This window comes from Lissotriton vulgaris, chromosome 1_2 (genome assembly GCF_964263255.1).
Source record: "Lissotriton vulgaris chromosome 1_2, aLisVul1.2, whole genome shotgun sequence".
NCBI lineage: Eukaryota > Metazoa > Chordata > Amphibia > Caudata > Salamandridae > Lissotriton > Lissotriton vulgaris.
In genome coordinates, this window is record NC_141686.1 from 347,002,430 (window position 1) to 347,023,102 (window position 20,673).

At 46.2% G+C, this 20,673-nt stretch overlaps 1 protein-coding gene across 1 annotated transcript in view; it reads right to left on the reverse strand.

Moving 5' to 3' along the window:
• Window positions 1-20,673, reverse strand: part of LOC147736748 (uncharacterized) — a 309,489-nt gene that overhangs the window by 203,370 nt on the left and 85,446 nt on the right. The window contains exon 2 of the mRNA XM_086953465.1: window positions 9,412-11,429. Within this exon, the coding sequence (XP_086809591.1) occupies window positions 9,412-10,717 (1,306 nt within the window). The 5' untranslated portion in view covers window positions 10,718-11,429. The remainder of the gene's footprint in view (window positions 1-9,411; window positions 11,430-20,673) is intronic.

The window sequence follows — 20,673 nt, forward strand, 5'->3', positions numbered from 1 at the left end:
GTGAGTCCGTATCGAGTAGGGAGGGCGGCTTTCATGTGGTCGTAGGAGGTCATCTGATGGTCCGGGAGTTGCAGCAGGGCGTCTCGCCCTTCGTTGACGAACCTCCCCCATAACCCGGCTCCCCAGTCGCTTCGGGGAATCCGGTGGGAGGTCATGGCTACCGCATAGGCTTTGAACTATTGCTGGATATCGTTGTTCCGGTAATATTCTCTGACGACATCCTTGGGGATGTGGACTTTAGGGTCTGTAGTGGCAGGAGTGTTCGGGCGCTCGGGCACCCCGAGATCTTTATTCTGTTTCCGGAGCTCTATTTCTTTTAGGTTGCGCTCATGTTCGTAGGCTAGCTTTTTCTCTTCTAACTCCCTCTGTCTTTGTTTCTCTTCCCGCTCCTCTCGGAGCCGCAAGTGTTCCAATGTTATTTTTTGTTCCGCCAATTTCAGTTCTCCGTCCAACCGAAGTCGAGCCAGCTCCAATTCATGGAGCCTGCTCTTTTCCCGTTCTCGGATCTCCTTTGGGGAGAGACCCGATCTTCTTTCTTCCGTCGGAGTGGTGTTCGTTTCCGGTGCCTCGAGGCTTTGGTTTTGGGTTACGGCCGTACCCGTCTCTGCCCAAGATTCCAGGGCCTTTTTGAAGTCTTCTTTCGTGCTCAGTCCTGTGGTAGCAATGCCTAGTTCTATGCAGAATTGCTTTAGTTCTCTGTGGTTATACTCTTCTAGTTTCTCCATCTGGAATTTTTCTGTGGTTCCGCTCTCTTTTGTTGTCATTGTGGTTGTGTCGCGGGGTGAGTTACTCTCTGTACGATTACGCGTTGGTTCGGATCGCGCTGCTGGCCACCAATGTTAGACGGGGCCCCGGAGGGTCAGCAGAGTACAGGAGGAGAGGCCTCCGGTGAGGACCGTCTCCAGCGATCTTACAGACAAGTAACTTCCCCCCCACAAATGGACACCACACAAGGATGCGATCTGCACACTTTATATAGGATTCTTGAGGCAAGGTTATCAACGATACAGTGGGGGCAGGACACGAGGATCCTCCCAATTCTAGTCTCTGTAGGGTAAGGGGTAGCGGGACAGTCTTGGTACCGGTCCGGTACAAGGGCGGCCAAAAGGAGCTCACAATCCTCGAGCTCGGAGGTCTGAAAGGTCGGGCCGCGGCAGCGCCAGCAGGCTAGGATGATAGTTCTCGGCAAGGAGGGCCGCGGCAGCGCCAGCAGGCTAGGATGATAATTCTCGGTAAGGAGGGCCGCGGCAGCGCCAGCAGGCTACGATGATGACTTCTTTGCAGAGGGGCCGCAGCAGCGCCAGCAGGCAAGAGCGATGGTTCACAAGGATGGGCCGCGGCAGCGCCAGCAGGTCCCAACGAAGATGCACGTTGCAGAGGGCCGCGGCAGCGGCAGCGCCAGCAGGCTTCGGAGATGGTTCACAAGGCAAGGCTGCGGCAGCGCCAGCAGTCCGTCGGGGATGAGTTCTTCAAGGTGTCTCTCGACTCCAGGATACAACTGCCTTCCTGCTCTGGAGCTGCCCCAGTTATAGGTCTGGCCTCCTTTGATGTCCGGACCCTCGCGCTTGGAGGTCGGGAGGTCCGGGATGAGGGAGTCCAGACACCCAGCAGGGGGGTGGAGCCAGGGCCCGGGGAGACCGGGGGCGATCGGCACCTGGCGGGGGAGAGCCATCGACACTCCTCTCTCCCATTGACCTGCCAAGTGGTCTCTTCACCTCCTGGGTGGATGGTGGTGCCTCGATGTCGGGGCCTGGCCAGGCCCAGGGTTGGGGTTGAGCTGAGGCCACGCGGCCTCGTGGTGCAGTGTCCAAGATGGCGGCTGGGCCGGGGCAATGGTGCAGACGGGGGCCCGGGACAGCCGATGCTGGGATGTTCGGGAGCAGGCGTCCCGTTGGGGACGGGTTGCGGGTTGCTTCGGTGGGTTGCCGGGGTGGTTCTTCTGGGGACACCGGGAGAGCCGGCGTTCGGGCCTTATCATGCGGGGAGGGAGCGGCCCTTTCACGAGGCCTGTCCAACAGTAGGAATGTACCTCATTTATCCAATACAGCGCATTCTTGTCCTTTCACCCGTTGCTGGACCAGCTTTGGCAGCCTAGTGCCAACATAGGCACCCTTGCACTGTAGAGCAAGGTTGCCTGTGTTGTAAGCAGGATTGTTTTTGTGCAGGAAAGGGCATCTTCCTGCAAGAAAACAAATCACAGAGTTGGTTTCCTCCTTCTAAGTCTGCTGGAGAATACAACACACATTAAAAGAAGAAAAAACGAGGAGAAATAAAGATATTTGTCCTCGTTATGTCTGTCCTTAGGAGGAGATTACCTGATTACAAGTGCTTGTTAATCTGGTAATGTGTCAGAACTCAGAGTTGCATGGGAGCACTCGTGGCAACGTCCATGGAACACCTCCCCGGCAGAGATTTGTGCTGCGTTGTCTTACTCAAGACTGAGGAGGCCACTCAAAGCCATGCAATGTGGCCTTGTGTGGCTTCATAAATCTGAATCAGAGCCTTGCGTCATGCATGTACCACTTTGCGTGGTGCAAATGTGATGCAAGGCTCTCATAAATAAGCCCCCAAGTGTCTACATCCTAGTGCCAAAACAAATCTTCATGCCTCGATGAGCCCAAAATACTGCCAAAGCTTTTCTATTTAGTAAACCCATGCCCTTATCTCACGTTGCCCACTATATTACACTTGAATTTGCCTCCCCCCCCCCCCCTCAAAATTACCATGGACTGGGTCCCCGTAACTTGGAAGGCGTGGAAATAATTGAGATTACAAGCTTTTGAAAATAACGTGGAAATTGCATTGTATAATCTCATATCTTTCGCCATTCTTCCACTCAAAGAGACTTTCAGCAGATGAAACTCCTAGGTGTAATCAAAGTTGCTGGTGGTATTCCAGCTAACCTTATCATTATGATGGGCCAGGGAGGTCGCTACTGGGCCCAACGGTAGTGATCGGGACTCGTAACCAGGGTCTCTTGTTGTAGGAATGACAACTATAATCGTAACCACAAAGTAAGAATCTTCATCAGCAAGTGGACCCCCTTCAACAGCTCCTTCAGTGGGCTCCATCTTATGAAGCAGACAGGTCTCTCAGAATCCATCACCAAGCACTTGACCCACCAGCCCTGGTCCCCAGTGTTGATGGTGCCCCATGACCAGGGTCTGTTTGGTCGCTAGGTTTGAGGCCCTGGTACTTTAGGCATAAGAGGAGAAAAAAAGACTTTCTCTCAACACAAACCTTAGAGCTCATAAACCTGAGTGTGCTCATTTCTGGTAAGAATGACTCCCATACCTTCTTTCCAGAGAAACTGATCTGCTGCCTTCTCCAGGAGGATCTATCACCTCGTCATGCAAGGGACACCTTTCAAATCATGCAAAACGCTGAAGTATTACTATAAGCGTGCAGCTTGCAACCCTCCCATCAAGCACCGACCCAGTTCCCAACCTCAATGTAGGAACCATCACCATGGCATCAAATGGACCTTCGAGCATCTTTCTCCCACCCTCGCCTCCGCCTGATTGGCGATGCTGCAGCGAAGTGACGTCATGATGGCTGCTCAACCAGGTACCAATTGTGCAGCGACGGTGGTGCCTCCCCAGACTGAGACCAGTCTGTCTCTGCCCTGTATTTAATCCAGTCTACGCAGCACATGGAAGGGGTGAAACTATCACAGTTAAAGGTTGTGATGCTAATGTCAGGTTTGGATATTTATTTACTACAGCTTCTCGCGATATTTCCTATAGTGCTACAGCTTTGAACAAGAGATCGAGATATTCACACAATAGGAAACTAAGGTATGACAAGGTTTGAGGTTAGGCAAGAGTAACTAAAGGCATTCTAATTCTGTATTCAAGGGTAACAGGAAAAGATTTCAAATGTCAGTCTAGACGTGTGCAAAATACAATACTACCAGTCTCGTCTCGTCCTCCAACTGGGATACTGCCACTCTTGTCTCATCCACCAACTGGGATGCTGCCAGTCTCTTCTGGGCCTCCAGTCGGGATATTGCCTGTCTCGTCTGGTCCTCCAGTCAGGATACTCCCAATCTCATCTGATCCTCTAGTCAGGATGCAGCCAGTCTCGTCTACTCCTCCAGTCAAGATACTGAAACTCTTTTCTGGTCCTCCAGTCAGGATACTGCCAGTCGTGTCTGGTTCACCAACTGGGACACTACCAGTCTCGTCCTCCAACTGGGATACTGCCAGTCTTGTCGGGTCCTCCAGTCTGGATACTGCCAATCTCGTTTGGTCCTTCAGTCGGGATACTGCCAGTCTCATCTGGTCTTCCAGTCGGGATACAGTTGTGATACTCACTTTCTCGTCTGGTTCTCCAGGCAGAATACTGCCAGTCTTGACAGGTTCTCCAGTCTTGTCTGGTCCTCCAGTCGTGTCTGGTCCTCCAGTCGGGATGCTGCCAGCCTCGTCTGGTCCTCTAGTCAGAATACTGCCAGTCTTGTCGGGTCCTTCAGTCGGGATACTGCCAGTCTTGTCATGTTCTCCAATTGTGTGTGGTCCTCCAGTCATGTTTGGTCCTTCAGTCAGGATACTGCCAGCGTCCTCTGGTCCTCCAGTTGGGATACTGTCAGTCTTGTTGGGTCCTCCAGTCGGTATAGTGCCTGTCTCCTCTGGTCCTCCAGTCAGGATACTGACAGTCTCGTCTGCTCCTCCAGTTGGGATACTGCCAGTCTTGTCGGGTCCTCCAGTCGGGATTCGACAGTCTTGTCTGGTCCTCCAGTTGGAATACTGTCAGTCTTGTCGGGTCCTCCAGTTGGTATAGTGCCAGCATCCTCTGGTCCTCCAGTCGGGATACTGTCAGTCTTGTCGGGTCCTTCAGTCGGGATACTGTCAGTCATGTTTGCTCCTCCAGTCGGGATGCTGCCAGCCTCGTCTGGTCCTCCAGTCTGGATAGTGATTGCATTCAAAGCTACTGTAAATACTGTGCATAGCTTGTATTGTCTTTAAGGGGCTTGCCCTCTTCACAGAAAGTGGGTTTAGACTCCCTGCTTCTAGTCTGACTACCTAAGCCGAGCCGTGTTCATACAAAGAAGTAGCCACCTCATGTTCTAGTCAAAGCAGCGTAGAGCGCCAAGGCCCTCGTTTGGTGTGTTGGGTCCCTCTATTGTGTGCATCTATAGCTATTCAATGTAAGGTATGAATGTGGGCCTCTTTAAATAATACACCTAGCAGGAGTCCAGTAGCCACAGCACAATGCTCCCTGATTCAACCACTTTGCCCAGACAGCACCATGAAGCCATGCTTTGATCCAGAGGCCATCTCTCTCTTTCAGATAGGTACCAAAGCAAGAAAAGGTATGACCCGCTCCCCGATGGCAGGATCAGTGTACCCAGGGCTGCAGTGTAGATCCTCCACCTGACGAGAGGTGCAGATACCCCCACATGCCAAGACATGATCCAGAGTCATGCATCTGCTCACTTACAGCTCCATACCAGCTTCCATACTAGGAAGACCACCACATGTAACCCCTCTGGTGCAGTTCCACTCTTGGCCTGTAGGCCGCCTCTCAATCACCGGATGATATCACCACCATGGCCACAAGAAAACTCCGGCTCTGGTGACATTTTCAGTTAAACACCCACAGCTCCAGCCAACTTCGTGCTGTACCCCAAAGCCAGAAACTTGGATATTCACTGCTTCACTCCTCAAACTTTAGATTCATCGCCAAGAACACGGCACAGGTATGCACAGTACAGTTTAGCTGAAGATGCTTGGCGAAACACAGAATCCACGTCCCTAATGTTGAGCTAGAGAGGCTCACATGAAGGGACCAGTACAAATGCCTCAGTGAGAAATACAAGAATTTTGACAACTGGGGAAAAGGTTACAAATTCAATCTGTCTTTATAACTCCAACTTAATATTATAAAAAGTTGGTTCAGGCATTTAAATTGACTATGACTGGAGATATACGAGCAAAGCATTTCTGCCAAAGAAAAGGAAGGAAACAATAGTTAAAAACAATTTTTAAAAGGTGTGATAACTTTCTATTTCTATTACAATATCAATAAGACTTTTTCCAGGGGTTTGAATGTGGATCATCATTCAACACCAGACATTGAATGAAGGATGTTGTGACCTGTACGCGTCATGACATTTTTTTTCATCTTCAAATTTCTGGTACTTAGTGAGGGAAGACACTTGAAGCTTAAGCAGGTTGATTCTTGTCCTTGGTCAGTGTTTGCATTAAAATGTCTTCTTTTATCACTGGAATATTCAAGTGAGTACATCAGTAATGACGCTGCACAAATTGATGATGGGAAATAGCTTTTACAAAGTGGGCTGAGCCACACGTACGTTTCCCCGCAAGCGTAACCACACTTGCCTCAATCAAGCATCTGCTTTAACCACGCATCTGCCTTAACCACGCATCTGCCTCAATCAAGCATCTGCCTTAATCAAGCATCTGCCTTAACCACGCATCTGCCTTAACCACGCATCTGCCTTAACCACGCATCTGCCTTAACCACGCATCTGCCTTAACCACGCATCTGCCTTAGCCACGCATCTGCCTTAGCCACGCATCTGCCTTAGCCACGCATCTGCCTTAGCCACGCATCGGCCTTAACCACGCATCGGCCTTAACCACGCATCGGCCTTAACCACGCATCGGCCTTAACCACGCATCGGCCTTAACCATGCATATGCATGGTTAAGGCAGATAGCGGTCTAGTGTCCGGATGGGCGGGGAGAGGAAGAGGAAGCATCTGAACAGGAAGCTCCAGATGCAGACTGGGGTCAGGATTAGGGGGTTAATTTTTAGAGGTGGGGTCGGTTTTAGGGCTCAAGATGGGAGGGGTTGGGTCATTTTTTTTTTAAGAGGGTTGGTTTTAGGGTTCAGGGTAGGAGAGGTAGGGGTAGTTTTTTGAAGGAGTCGGGGTAGTTTAAAGGACTGGGAGCGGATTTGGAGGGGGTTGGATTTAGGGCTTAGAGCAGGGGGTGTCAGGTTACTTGTTTTTTAAAGGGGGCAGGGTTTTAGGCCTCTGGGCGGTTGTAGGAATCGTTTTATGGGCAGCGCAGAGGCATGTTTTAGGGCTCAGGGAGAGTGGAAGGGGTAGTTTTAAGGGCAGAGCAAGATCGTTTATAGGTCTTAGGGCACGGGTCAGGGTAGTGGTGATCATCATGCATATCTCTTGACAAACATGACTCTACAATGAAATTCATTGTAGAGGCTTACATGGTAAAGGCATGCATGGTAAAGGTATCCGTGATTAAGACACAATTGTTGTTGGGACCGTGTTTTAGAGGCAGGCATGGTTCAGATATGCATTCTTCTCACATACAATCATTGATGAAACTTGCTATTCTTAGTGACTTTGAAGATGGCTTCTATTGAGCATTCATTCTGTGACACTATTACCAGAAGAGCATGGATAGGTTTCAAAGTGGTTCTTTATAATCTTTGCTGGCGCTAAAGCTCATTGATGACAACCTTCTACCTGTGATGGCGACAGCCCCAGAAAAAGGATATCAGCAAATGGTTTGTGTTCATCATGTTAGTAGAGCCAATGTTTGGGAATTTTTCCAACTGCCGATGGACATACAACTCACGTTTATTGCTCTAATACTGTGTGCTCGCTCCCCTTACCCACTAATAACACAACAAACTATTTACATTCTGCAAGAAGTCACCCAAGATACTTAACACATATTTATCCTCTGTGTCCTGCTCATTCTTTTGGCCTAAAACTCCAGGGGGAAATGCTTGTAACAAATACTGCCGGTGGCCCCTGGAATCCCAGGAACCTGCAAGAACATGAAATTGCCTAGCACCTCCTTTTAAGGCTTTTCCTTCTAGCAGGTGGAGTGATGTAACATTCAAGGCTTACTCTCTGAAGCCGATCATGAGTGACTCAGTACTGGGGGCACAGAAATACCAGATGCAGCACCAGCGTTATAGCACAGTAGTGCTATCCCTGTACCAGCCAATTCAATACTGAATCTTCAGCTGGAATGGATGATAAAGGCAGTTTCTGAGCGAATTACCCATTTTCAGATAGATTTCACCTGTCTTTTTTCAGGTGAAATACTGGGGTGAAACCCTGGCGACCCGTGGAATGTCCATTTCTCATTTGGCCAGTAATTCACATTCACATTCACAGGCGAATCATTACCAGCCTCTTGGAGGGTAACAAAGGTTTAGTAATGCTTATGCACTTAAATAATTCAAGTAGCCATTTTATTATTTCCCCTTAGAAGAATGCAGGGATACTGTGAATGTTCTAATTGGTTGAGGAGAAATATTAAGCAAGTGTCTAAGAGTGTAGTGTGGGGACAGGGGTTAAATGTTTAACATCTGGTTTTTCCAGACAGGTCAGTTTTCTGCTAATTCTTACTGTGAGTCTTACTGGTTTCAGAATGCTTGTGGGCGATTAGCTCAGTTACAAAAACCCAACAAGAGAAAAGGTGTATTGCCGGTGTGTACTGTAGCACCACACAAAAAGGGGACAGTCGATGGGTCCTGGAAATGTTAGTAAGACCCTTGCCTCGGGGATCTATCGGGTCACTGAAGAGCTTGGCAACTACTGGTGTTATGACTTTAATTTATTTTAACTGAACACGGAAATCTTTAGATGTGCCTAACATAACAAGCTCATTTTAATCTTTCTAATTAGCATGGATCTTTACAACAGTGACACATATTTACAAATCTCAATTGTATAAGAAGCAGGACTCACTTTTCCCCCTTCATATTGTTTTACAATGTCTTGCAGTTCAGAGGTTTGCCTTGTGAGGGGGCATAGAACGCAGGAAGTGTTAGGTTCTCCTCAAGTGCGTAGGTGGTGATGCTTTGTTATTTGTAGATGTCTTTTTGAATTTCAAGTGCATGTTTTTGGTTTGCGCCCTTCTAGCTGCAGTGTCAACTGGACGGTTCCTTTAGCTTTCTCAGTTAACTTGGCAAGCTTGATAAACATGGTCTTAAGCATAGGTCACTGCTTTTCTTAGGTCCAGTCTTTGTATTCCTCTTATGTTACTGGTTTGCCATAAACAACAATTGCAATTAATGTTCTTCTTGACTTACTGAACAAATTAACTGTTTCCTCCATAGGTCTTGAACTTGTAGGTCTTTGAATTTAGCTTATGCATAAATTAGGAATAAAACACATTTCTTCACCAAGTCGTGCCAGGCTAATTTCTTGCTCATTAACAAAACATCTAACCCTTTAATTAATTTCTTGTCTAGAACAGTTCATAGCCAACATCGTTTTGTCCCTTTGGACTTTCACCTCGTCATGGTCACATAGGGCCAGCCTCAACAGTGCTGGAGCAACAATGCAGAAGGGATGTTACCATATTTGAAGGACCCCTTGTGCAGAGGTTTATGTATAAGATTCAACACAATATGTCGACCAGTCCTCATGTTCGTTGTTTCTCTAATGTATGACTTTGCTTATGTTTTACTAGCGTTGATGACCCACTAAAACTCTTCCCACATTCACTACATGTGTATGGCTTCTCTCCAGTGTGAGTTCGCCAATGCCCAGTTAAGGTTGATGCCCGATTGAAGCTCTTATTGCATACATTACATGTAAATGGTCTCTCTCCTGTATGTATCTTGCTATGTCTCATAAATGTTGATGACTGAGTGAAGCTCTTACCGCAGTCACTACATGTATACGGTTTCTCTCCAGTGTGTAAGCGTTTGTGTGACAATAAAGCACAGGAATCAAAAAACCTCTTCCCACATTCACTGCATGACTGTGGTTTTTCTCCTGTATGGCTTCGCTTATGTCTTACCAGTGCAGACGACACAGTGAAACTTTTCCCACATTCACTACAATTATATGGCTTCTCTCCAGTGTGTGTTCGCATGTGTTTGACGAGTGTAGATGCACGGCTGAAGTTTGACCCACACACATTGCATGTAAACGGTTTCTCTCCTGTATGTATTTTTATGTGACACATAAGAATGGATGACTGAGAAAAACTCTTCCCACAATCACTACAAGTATACGGTTTCTCTCCAGTATGTAATCGCTGATGTAGGACGAATGCTTGTGAGTGGCTAAATTTTCTTCCACATTGATTACAAAAATATGGTTGCTCGCCTGTGTGGACTCGTTGGTGTGAAATAAGGGTTGATGAATGACTGTAACTTTTTCCACACTCACCACATATATATGGCTTCTCCCCCGTATGTAAGGTTTGGTGCCTCTCCAGTGCAGTCGATTGCCTGAAACATCTGCCACACTCAGCACAAGCATGTGGCTTCTTACCGGTCTGGTTTCGCTGGTGTACACTCTCAGACGGATTTAAATGCTGCTCACACTCCGTGTCTGGTTTCTCCCCATTGTTTACTGCCTGGTGCTTGATCAAGTCTGATGACTGCATAACTCCCTTGCCACATTCTAAGCGTATCAATGGTCTTCCCCCTGCATGTGTGAGCTGTTCCTTGAAGAAAGTAGATGTGTGGCAGACATTCTCTCCACAATGTTCACATTTATAGGAACTTTTACCTGTGTGGGTTTGCAGATGGCGGATATGATCAAATGAAGCGCTGCCACTTATCCCACAATCAGGGTGTGTGTACAGTTTGTCAGCAGTGAGTGTTTGTTGGCGCTGTGATAGATTATCTGAGCAGTGGAAACATTTATCAAGTTTCATACCAGAGTGTGGCCCCTCTTTCCAGTGCATCTCCTGATGCGCGTGGAAGGATGATGAGGAACCCAAAGTATGCCCACAATCACTGCATATGAACATGTTCACACCTCTGTCTAATCACAGTGCTGAAATGAAGGAAAGCATTTTCCAGGCACAACGTGAACAATTTGTTCCCAACTTCTAATTTCTTGTCTTTCACCTATCATAGAAAACAACAGGAATGTACCTAATTTGAATGCAATTGCACAGGTTTCATGAGTTCAGAGCTTCAAGATCAGACGCATTCACTGATTTAGATCTGCAATACTTTCTTTTATTGTTGAGGATTGTTTTAGCGACATGTGCCCTGTTGTAGAATCCTGTATGACGACTTGCTGAAAATATTCATGCATAGCCCTGCAGTAGAATAAAAGTCAGAGGGGAGGTTATGCATTTCCATAAATATATCCAGAGGTTAAACTTATTCTGTGCACCGATGCACAGGTTATAGAAACAGCAGTATGAATCTCTTCTTAAATCCTGTTTGCAACAAGGTTCTGCATTGCCAGTCACTTTGACTGGAATGAAAGAGTATTTCACTTTCTCTGTGCACATCTATGGCTTTCCAGGATGTAAAGGCATGAGAAGATTCTCTCTACCAATTCCTCTTTTACATTATGGAGCCGATGAGCTGTGTTTAACTCAGTCCTTTACGTTGCTTCTCAGTGGGGATTTCCTTTTCTCTGAACACAGAGCCTTAACACGAATCCCACTTGTAATGCAGTGGTTGAGAATAATCCATCTTCATGGTGATTGCTGCACTTGTTTCGATCTAAAGACATACAAGACAAATCTATTAGTGAAATGGGTTTAGGTTGCATCGTCACAGTCCTATATACACTCAAGTTCTATACACCAGCTTTTCATACTGAAAAAGGGATGTAACAAGAGTTATACATTCATAGGATTGTTTTAATTTGATTTTTTATATTCCATTGTAAAAATCTATCTGTATTCTATTGCATATATTAGGTACGACATTGCACTGTACAGTTCAGAAGTTGTGTAAAGTTAGTTATGTAAATCATGTTTGTGATGCGTCTGTTCAAGAAAACTGGCAATCATATTTTAGATATACATATGTTTTACCACACTTAGGTTTCTAAATAAATATTCCTCAATAAAAGTCTATTTTAATTTGTTGAACTATTTAATAAAGTACAGCTCAAAGTAAATAAAGTTTACAACAGAGTTTCACACAGGACCAATAGGAACAGGGTGCGGAGGCAGCACCTTTACAACTAGCATCCTGCCATTGATATGGGTGCAGGGGGTGAGAATTACCATACAGGGAGAAGGAATTACAGGGAGAAGGAATTATAGGGGAAGGAATTATAGGGGAAGGAATTATAAGAGTGAGGTTATGTTGGGGGTGCCTCTGAAGATAAATGGCCACTGCTATCCAAATTAAAGTCTAATGAGAGGCATAGAAAGTGAATAATGGGTTTGTCATTAGTCCTTCACGAAATACAATAACTAATTTAGTGAGAAGGGCATTCACCACACAACCTTCACGTCAATGAATGGTCCACTTTACCTGAAAAGAAAAAGGTTACTGGTAAAAAGACATAATTTTTTTTTTTTATTTCCAAAGTTAAATTGTGGGTGCACTGTAAAAGCTTCCTTCACTTCTAAAGTTTGATTATTTTTGTTTTTTCTCTGAACCACCATGTCCGCTGATGTCACAGCCAAATAGAAACTAATGACATGGTCTACGTTTACTTTTCATTGGTGCCAGGAGGCATAACAGCCGGTGGAGCATCATTCAACAAGGGAGCGGTATTGCTGGAAAGCCAACAGGATTGGGTACACAGATTGCCAATTTCATCATGAGATGTGGGATAAAACAGAACAGTCCAATATCTGGTATTACGAATTGGTTTTCTCTCCATTTGTTGCTTTCAAATGAGAGCCAGTGTACAAGAAAAGACACATTTTCCAAAATGCCCTCTGAATCACGGAAGTGTGTGTATCTCTAAATTCACAGGTGCACTATTAACACTATTGCTAAACTCAGCGATTTGTGCATGTTGCAGAAATACATAGATTTCCTTCACATCCATTTAATCGATAAGCCTTTACCACATTAGCTGCTGCATGGGCGGAACACAATGAAAAATCACTATAAGCTGCAGGTTAGTTTTTGGCTCCGGGTATCGAACGGACAATCAACACACACTATATAGCCCTGCCACCAGAAGAGCGTGACAAATTCATGGTATGATACTTTTATAAATTGGTAATTGGTGCAAAAAATTGTAGAGGAAAAATCTGTCACCAACTGCTATTTATTCCTACTTATTTTCATTATTTTATTCCATTGATTAGTTTCTTTTAGAAAAACTATAAAGACTCTAAACAAATAACCACTTGCTCTGTCTGGGTTTCAGAAATGTATAGCTTTGCAGTTGCACGCCTGTTTCCACAATAAACTGAAATTAGGTTGAAACTACAAACAAATATGAAAAATAGAATACCAGCTAAAACAATCTAAATATTTTAAAATTCTGCTAGAAAGATGGCGATTTTCGTACAGCAACCTTTTGTTGATGCCATTGTTAGAAAGAAAAAAAAACTTGCACACTTTCTTTCACAACACTTTTTTTTCCAACAAAATCACACCCACAAATTTGATTAAGTTTGGCCATGTTCTAGGGTTCCCAGCAGATGAATCCACAAACTATAGGTAGATTTAGAATACCCAATATGTGGAGGGAAAAAGGATGTACATTTGGCTGGAATTTCTTTTCTGCTAAAATGTAATGAAGGCCTAAACAAAATTCCCCAAATATAAACAAGCATTTGCAATGCAATAGGGCTCGCATTAATGCAAGTTTGAGCTATTGATGGCGACTCCAACAGTCAGCATTGAAAGATCAAATATTCAATAGCAAAATGAGACAAGCCGTTATAGACTTTTTCCAGACCAATGAGGGATCAGTAGACAGCGCTAGGTCGCTATGGGAAGCGTTTAAGGTTACCATATGAGGACATTGCATTGGGAAACATGCAGGGATACTTAGAGACATTAGACAGCAATTAGCCATGGTGGAAAAGGATATCCAAAAGTTGGAAGCGGACTATGCAGACACATTACAGGACTCCATCTTGGCTGACTTAAGATGCAAAGTTGACACATACCACGAATTTGCATATACAGAAGTAAAATATCTATCAAAGCACTACAGAGCCAGGGCACATGGTGAGGGCGGTAGGCCAGGTAGAGTGCTATCGCGCAAGATCAACTCAATACAAAATAACACACTAACAACACACATAAGAAATGATCAAGACGAAATGGTATATGACACCCCTGTCATTCTGGATAGCTTCCAGTCATTCTACTCCAAGCTCTACACCACGCAGATCACAAGAACGAGGCAAGAAATACATGATTACCTAGATGACACAGGGTTGGCCAGGCTATCAGACACACATAGAGAATTCCTAGGACATCATCTAACAGAAGATGAAATTAAGGACGCTGTTAACTCGCTCCCAAATAACAAGGCTCCAGGAGTAGATGGCCTACCGGGCGAATTTTATAAGGAATACAGAGACTTGTTATTACCGCACTTGGTCCAGATGAATAAAGAATCTTACGAGGTAGGGGTCCTGCCAGAGACATTATGAGAGGCGTTGCTGATAGCACTTCCGAAACCAGGAAAGGATCTTAAAAAATGCGAATCCTACCGCCCTCTTTCTCTTATAAACATAGATGTTGAAATCCTTGCAAAGATATTAGCAATTAGAATACAATTACTTCTGGGATCCCTAGTGCTTCCAGATCAGACGGGCTTCATCCCCACCAGATCCACAACACAAAACTTACGAACCATATTCACAATGTACCAAAGCCTGAGCCCGGAATTGCCGGCAGCTGCGGCACTCTTAGACGCAGCGAAAGCGTTTGATTCGGTGGAATGGGAGTTCATTTTCACCGTTCTGATGAGAATGGGATTCCCACCCTCCTTTTTAAAATGGATAGCCTTATTATTCAACTAACCCAGAGCGAGAGTTCGAATTAACGGTAGCACCTCACAACACATGGACATAAGCCGCGGAACTAGACAGGGTTGTCCATTATCCCCTATACTATTCGCAATCACACTGGAACCACTGGCCTGTAAAATTAGACAGAAACACCCAGAAACGGCGCTACAGTTCTCTCTTCGCCCTATAGGAATTTCACTCTACGCAGACGACATGGTGCTATACACTAGGTATCCAGATGCAAACCTAAATCCACCGATAAGGGATTACATCAAATATGAACAATACTCTGGCCTAAGTATGAATTGGGATAAATCGGTGGTGATTCCACTGACGGCAGAGACCCCGCAGCCAACATTAGACTATCCATTAAAATGGGAGACAGGTCCAGTGAAATATTTGGGAATATGGGTGCACCGGGACCCGGAGGTAGTGCTTAAAGAAAATGACGGAGTCGCCATGACCAGACTGAAAGAAACAGTAGAAAAGTGGATTAAACTTCCTCTATCGATAGCTGACAGAATCGCCATCCAGAAAATGATATAGTCTTACCCAGTTTCAAGTACTTGTTCTGGAACATCCTAGTGTGGCTCACGAACGCGTTCTTCAGTAGGCTGGGCACAGCGCTACAACGTCTCACATGGGCGGGGAAACAACCAAGAGTAAGCTGGAAAACGCTTACGAAACCCTATCACCAGGGAGGGTTCACAGCTCCCGACCTACAACTATACTACTATTGTGCACAGGCACAACATGCGCATTAATGGTTACACCCGCATGCACATATACCATACATAGCCGTGGAAACGGATAGCATTCATCCGAAACGACTTACGCAATATGTTGCAGACCCTGTGAGATATTATACCAACAACACGATACAACCAGTTAAATGCACATCAAGGGCTTGGCACACATTGGCAGCACAAGCACAAAACTACTGATTTATGCACCCGCACTCCCATTGGGGAATCATCCCAAACTGTCGGTCACACGAGAACAGAAGATGAATAGGGAACTAGGAGACATGGGACTCCGGACAATGAGCTCGGTGTTCCCACACAATAAGTTTATATCTTTCCAAAGCCCATCCCTAAGCGCCCACCAAACGCCATTAAAAATGTTTGCTTATTACAGACTAAGGGCTGCGATTAAAGACCTGTACGAAACATTCCCGGCCGAACCGCCAACACTACAGGCCTTACAGATTTTATTAACAGCGCCAACGCGCTCGAAATTAGTTACTAGACTGTATGCAGCATCCCAAAATGAACAGAGGGTGGACACAAATAGATCGCTTATCAGATGGGAAGAACAGGCGGGTATGACTATATCGGAAGAAGAATGGAACTATAGCTGTGCGCAAATAAGCTTACTCACATCCAATTGTAATTTGAGAATTATCCACTTTAAATGTATACATCAAACGTACTATACACAGGTCAAGCTGCATAAATTCCGCCTTAAAGCAGACTATAAATGTCAATGGTGCTCTGCACCTCAAGCTGATTTCCTACACATGGCATGGGCCTGCCCTGTCCTCAACAAGTACTGGCAAGAGGTGACGACCACACTTACACACATGTTAACTGAACATATCCCGAATTCCCCATTGGTATGCCTGCTAGGCGCGTACAGGCTCAAACAGATTAGGAGGAGGAAGCTGCTGGCAGTGGCATTATTACTTGCCAACACCTCCCCTCTGAGATTTAATGAGGCAAATTCAGCACTGCAAAGTGGCCTTCAGGAAACATGTTCAGTGCATATCGTAGTGTATTGCAGCATTTATATACCCCAATGAGGCGCCTAAGGCATTGGCATGAAAGAATTAAAATAAATAAGGAGGGTCGAGAAAAGCCGGGATCCAGTCGTAGTTGTGTGTTACATGCAGGCTACAGAAAGACAGACTTTTTTTTAGAAAGTCAACAATAAAAACAAGCTGGCTCCTAAGACCCAACATAAAAACAAAAGTTGTCTCTTAAAACAAAAACACAAGTGTCATCTTCCCCCACTGTCGAGCTAGCTGCTCAAATGGTCCTTCTGCAGCGTGTTGCGGCCTCTCCCACAGGACCTTGGTTCTCCAAGCCTCACATCCAACTAGAGGGCGCGCAATGCTGCCCGCACAACTGGGCGTGGCGCCTCCCGCCTTTCTCTATCTCTTCTTCTGCAGGTTGGCGTCACGGAAGTCTTCAATTTGACGCCGGACACAACGGAGCCTTAAATAACTATATCTCTGAGGGCCTTGTGCCTCGCAAACAAATGTCGTACATCACTGCGGAGCTCCCGTTCTTGCAAGCGCGGTGCGCAGCAGACATTTTGGCCGATAACATGGCCTCTGCTTCCAGTGGCCGCCTTCCCGCTCCTCCGCGGGAACCGGCGGTGAGGACACAGTACTCGGTCCTGCGGTGTATGTGATTTGCACTGATCAGCACATCAGTTGGCAGCTGCTCACCTGGATAAGGGGAAAATGTAGCCTCAATTTACACATTTCTCCACAGAACCAAGCATCAGCTCAGACCGAGGTGCATGTGTGCAAATGTTAATTACAGGACAACCACGGTTTTATTTGCGGTGCTATGCTATGAATCCTCCAATTGTTTAGGCAGTGTCACTTTGAACGTAATTTTGTTCAACTCTCACGCCTCAAACGTATTTAGTGACGACGGATGTGTGCTGCCTCGTTGAGAGCTCGCTAAAGTTGTTTTCGTGGCCCAGTGCCTATCGATGTAATTGAGAAGGAGACATAAGCAGGAGGTGAGCCTACGAGTGATGAGTGCGCGCGCGCCACAGTGAGCCATGAGGTTTCAATTATCGCACCCGTGTCTGGGCACGATAATTGAAACCACATGCCGATGGTGCGGGTAACCGACACCAATAGGCCATGGGCGGAGCAATGCGCCCGCCTTTGGCCAATTGCGTGCTGTCTTTGATAAAAAAGACGCAGGCAAAGGCCAAAAAGCGTGGGCCAATAGGAAAAGCACACGCACAAGCGTGTGCAATTCCTAGGTCCATTTTGAAACCCCATCAAGAGGTCTCTCGCTGCGCGAGACCTAAAAAAGGGCTCAGCACTTTGGGGCGGAAAAGCTGCAGCAGCTAAGGGACTGGAGATAGTCTACACCCATTAGCAAGTGTAAATCAACTAACACCCGATTTCCCATCATTCCTTCTTTTTGGGTTCATCCACACGTTACTCTTGGGGAAAGCTGCAGGTGTTTATAAACAATAGAGGTACCAGAGGGTCTCAGCCAATATGCCCAGAAATAAAGAAAACCAACCAAAGACCCAAAGATTCTCACAGGGCGCGTCACAGAGAGCTCTCAGAGGATGAGGAAAAATACCCATCAGTCACCATTCGGATCCGCCCTTCATCATTTGGGATTTTATCCGTACCACCCGTCAGTGATTAACTGTGCCCAATTCAGAGGTCAACCCGGTGGTAGGGGGTATCCTCAGTGGGTGTAGGCAACGACAGTGTGGTCTGCCGCCCGGTGTGGGTGGGTGGCAGTAGAAGTGGGACTGGGGTGTGCAGTGCAGAAAGTGTGAGTGAAGAGAAACCAAGAAAAAGTGTGTTTTAAAATTGGTTTTGAAAAAGCACTAGACAAAATTTATTCCACGTGTGCTTGACATACCAATGTTTAAAATAGTGCAACCTAAGGCTGTCTGTTTATGTAGACCGCCTGAGGTAAGGGTGGTCGACAAGTTTCAGCAATCTATGGACTCTTGCGTCCTTGCCTTCATCAGGACCAAAGTACAACAAATACTACTGCACCAAGTGAAAAAGTAAACTAAGTGAAAGTTGACACCAAAGAAACATAAACAAGTGCACACGGTCACCTGAATGCTCCGGGTGCCCTTACAGTCTGTGTAAGTCACTAAATCTGTAAGGCAGGCTGGCCTCACCCCACCTGGCAGAGGCTCAGGGGAAAATGAAGCACCGCTCTAACCGTCGGTACTCCGAGCCGGCGTCCTGGCCGTCTGGGGAGGTGACCTGCATGTGTCACTTGTGTTCATTGCTTAAAAATGATACACAACACACAAGCGCCTTCTGTGTAAAGTGTGTCTCCAGTCCCTGTGATGTTCAAGATGTGGTGCTCATCAACTATGATCTGGTGTTCGTGTAAAGAGCGCGAATGCTCTTGGGCCAACTTTGTGCTCTATGAAAAAGAGGTTTTATGTCCAGCTTAATTTCATATTTGATCTCATTACAATATCCCAGAAAGATTCTTTAACATGAGGTAGATATGCTACGTTGACTATACATTAAACTTTATTTCATTTTGTCACCAAACTGTATTGCCTAAAGGTGTGTCACACTGTTATATTATGTTAAAAAAGCTTGTATAGCACACAGCTGCCAAAGCATCGGATCGCCCCAGCCCTGAACCCGAAAACATAGTTAGAGACTACATACACCAAAAAGGTAAAGTGGAAGAGGAAGCTAGTTGGAGAAGAGCTAGGTCTTGAGAGATTTCCAAAAGTGCAGAAGGTTTAGGTATTCCTGAGGGAGAGAGGCAATTTGATTCATAAGGTCGGACCAAAGTTTGGAAGGAGTGGCCTCCCGTTTGAAGAGGTTGGGACAGCAGGTAAGGGGATACAAGATTGTCAAGAATAGGGACCCTCTGGGAGTGGAGAGCCTTACGGCAGAAGGACAAGTTCTTGAAATGTGGGCGCTTATCCAGAGAGCCAGTGCAGCTTCTGGAGAAGCCCGGAGGGGGAACAGGATTTTGAGAGGGAATCTTGAGCAGCATTTGGAGTCTTTTCTTGACAGCTTTGTTTGCTCCTAGATTTAGGACATTGCAGTAATCAAAACAGGACAGAATCAGAGCTTAAATAATGGTTTGCCTTGTGCGAGGGTCGAAAAAGCCAATGATGGGTTTGAGGCTTCTCAGTAGCCTGAATCAGGTGCCCGTCAGTGATTTGCCTTGGGCCTCAAAGGCCAGAGTGTCATCCATCCAGACTCGTAGGTTTTTTTTTTAAAAACAGATTTTATTGTGTGAACTCACATATTATGCATATCTCTGTCACCCAGAGACAAATGCCACCATCAATGTATCAGCCATATCTTTAGTCACATTCATAACAATGAATAACCATTAACACCCCCCCTGAAGAAATATTGCCACAGGATGTAGTCAATATGCAACCCCCCCTCCCTCTTCCGCCTCCCGCACCCTCCCTGCGTGCCAGCTCGCCCATCTGACGAAAAATAGCAAAACAATATCATGCCATGTACGATCCATAACAACTGCCACTGTTCATAGTCCGTGTCCTCATATCGTCAGGAGGGTGACCTCTTCGGGTGGCGGGTCTAGGTCCAGACCCCGGTAGTCCGCTCACCGTTTCCAAATTTTGAATTGCTTCCAGGGACAGCCCCTTGCTAGAAATACAGGTTGTTCCATGCCCATGCAGTAATCCATTCCGTTCTTCCAAGCTGTGAGTGACAGGGGCTGGGGGGCTTTCCATGCTTTCGCAATATCCCGTTTCGCCAGTGTAAATCCTAACAACATTAAGTGGCGTTTATATCTGTTTCCCCCGACCCCAGCCATGACATTCAGCAGTGCAAGTTTGGGGTCCCTCTGTATCCTCCAGGCTAAGTAAGACTTCATCTAGGCAACGATGGACCCCATCCCAAAACCTTCGCAACGATGCGCAGTCCCAAACCGTGTGTATTAATGTGCCAACTTCTAGCCCACAGCGAAGGCACTCGGGGGACGCTACCAGTCCCGCCTTCCACAGCCACTGTCTGGTGTAATATGTGCGGTGCAAGTATCTGAACTGGATTAGTTGCAGGCGCGTGGATATGGCTGCTACCCTGGGACTCTCGAGGGCCTCAACCCAATCCTCCTCGTCCAGGTCCCCGACGTCCCGCTCCCAGTGGGCTTTAAGGCCACTCAAATCCGAGGAGCAATGCCGCACTAACGTCTGATAGATACGCAATAGTTTTTTGTCTGGCAGCTCACCCATGAAGATTTTCGCTTCGATCGGACTGAATTCAGGGATCTGCTCTAGGCCAACCAGGGAGG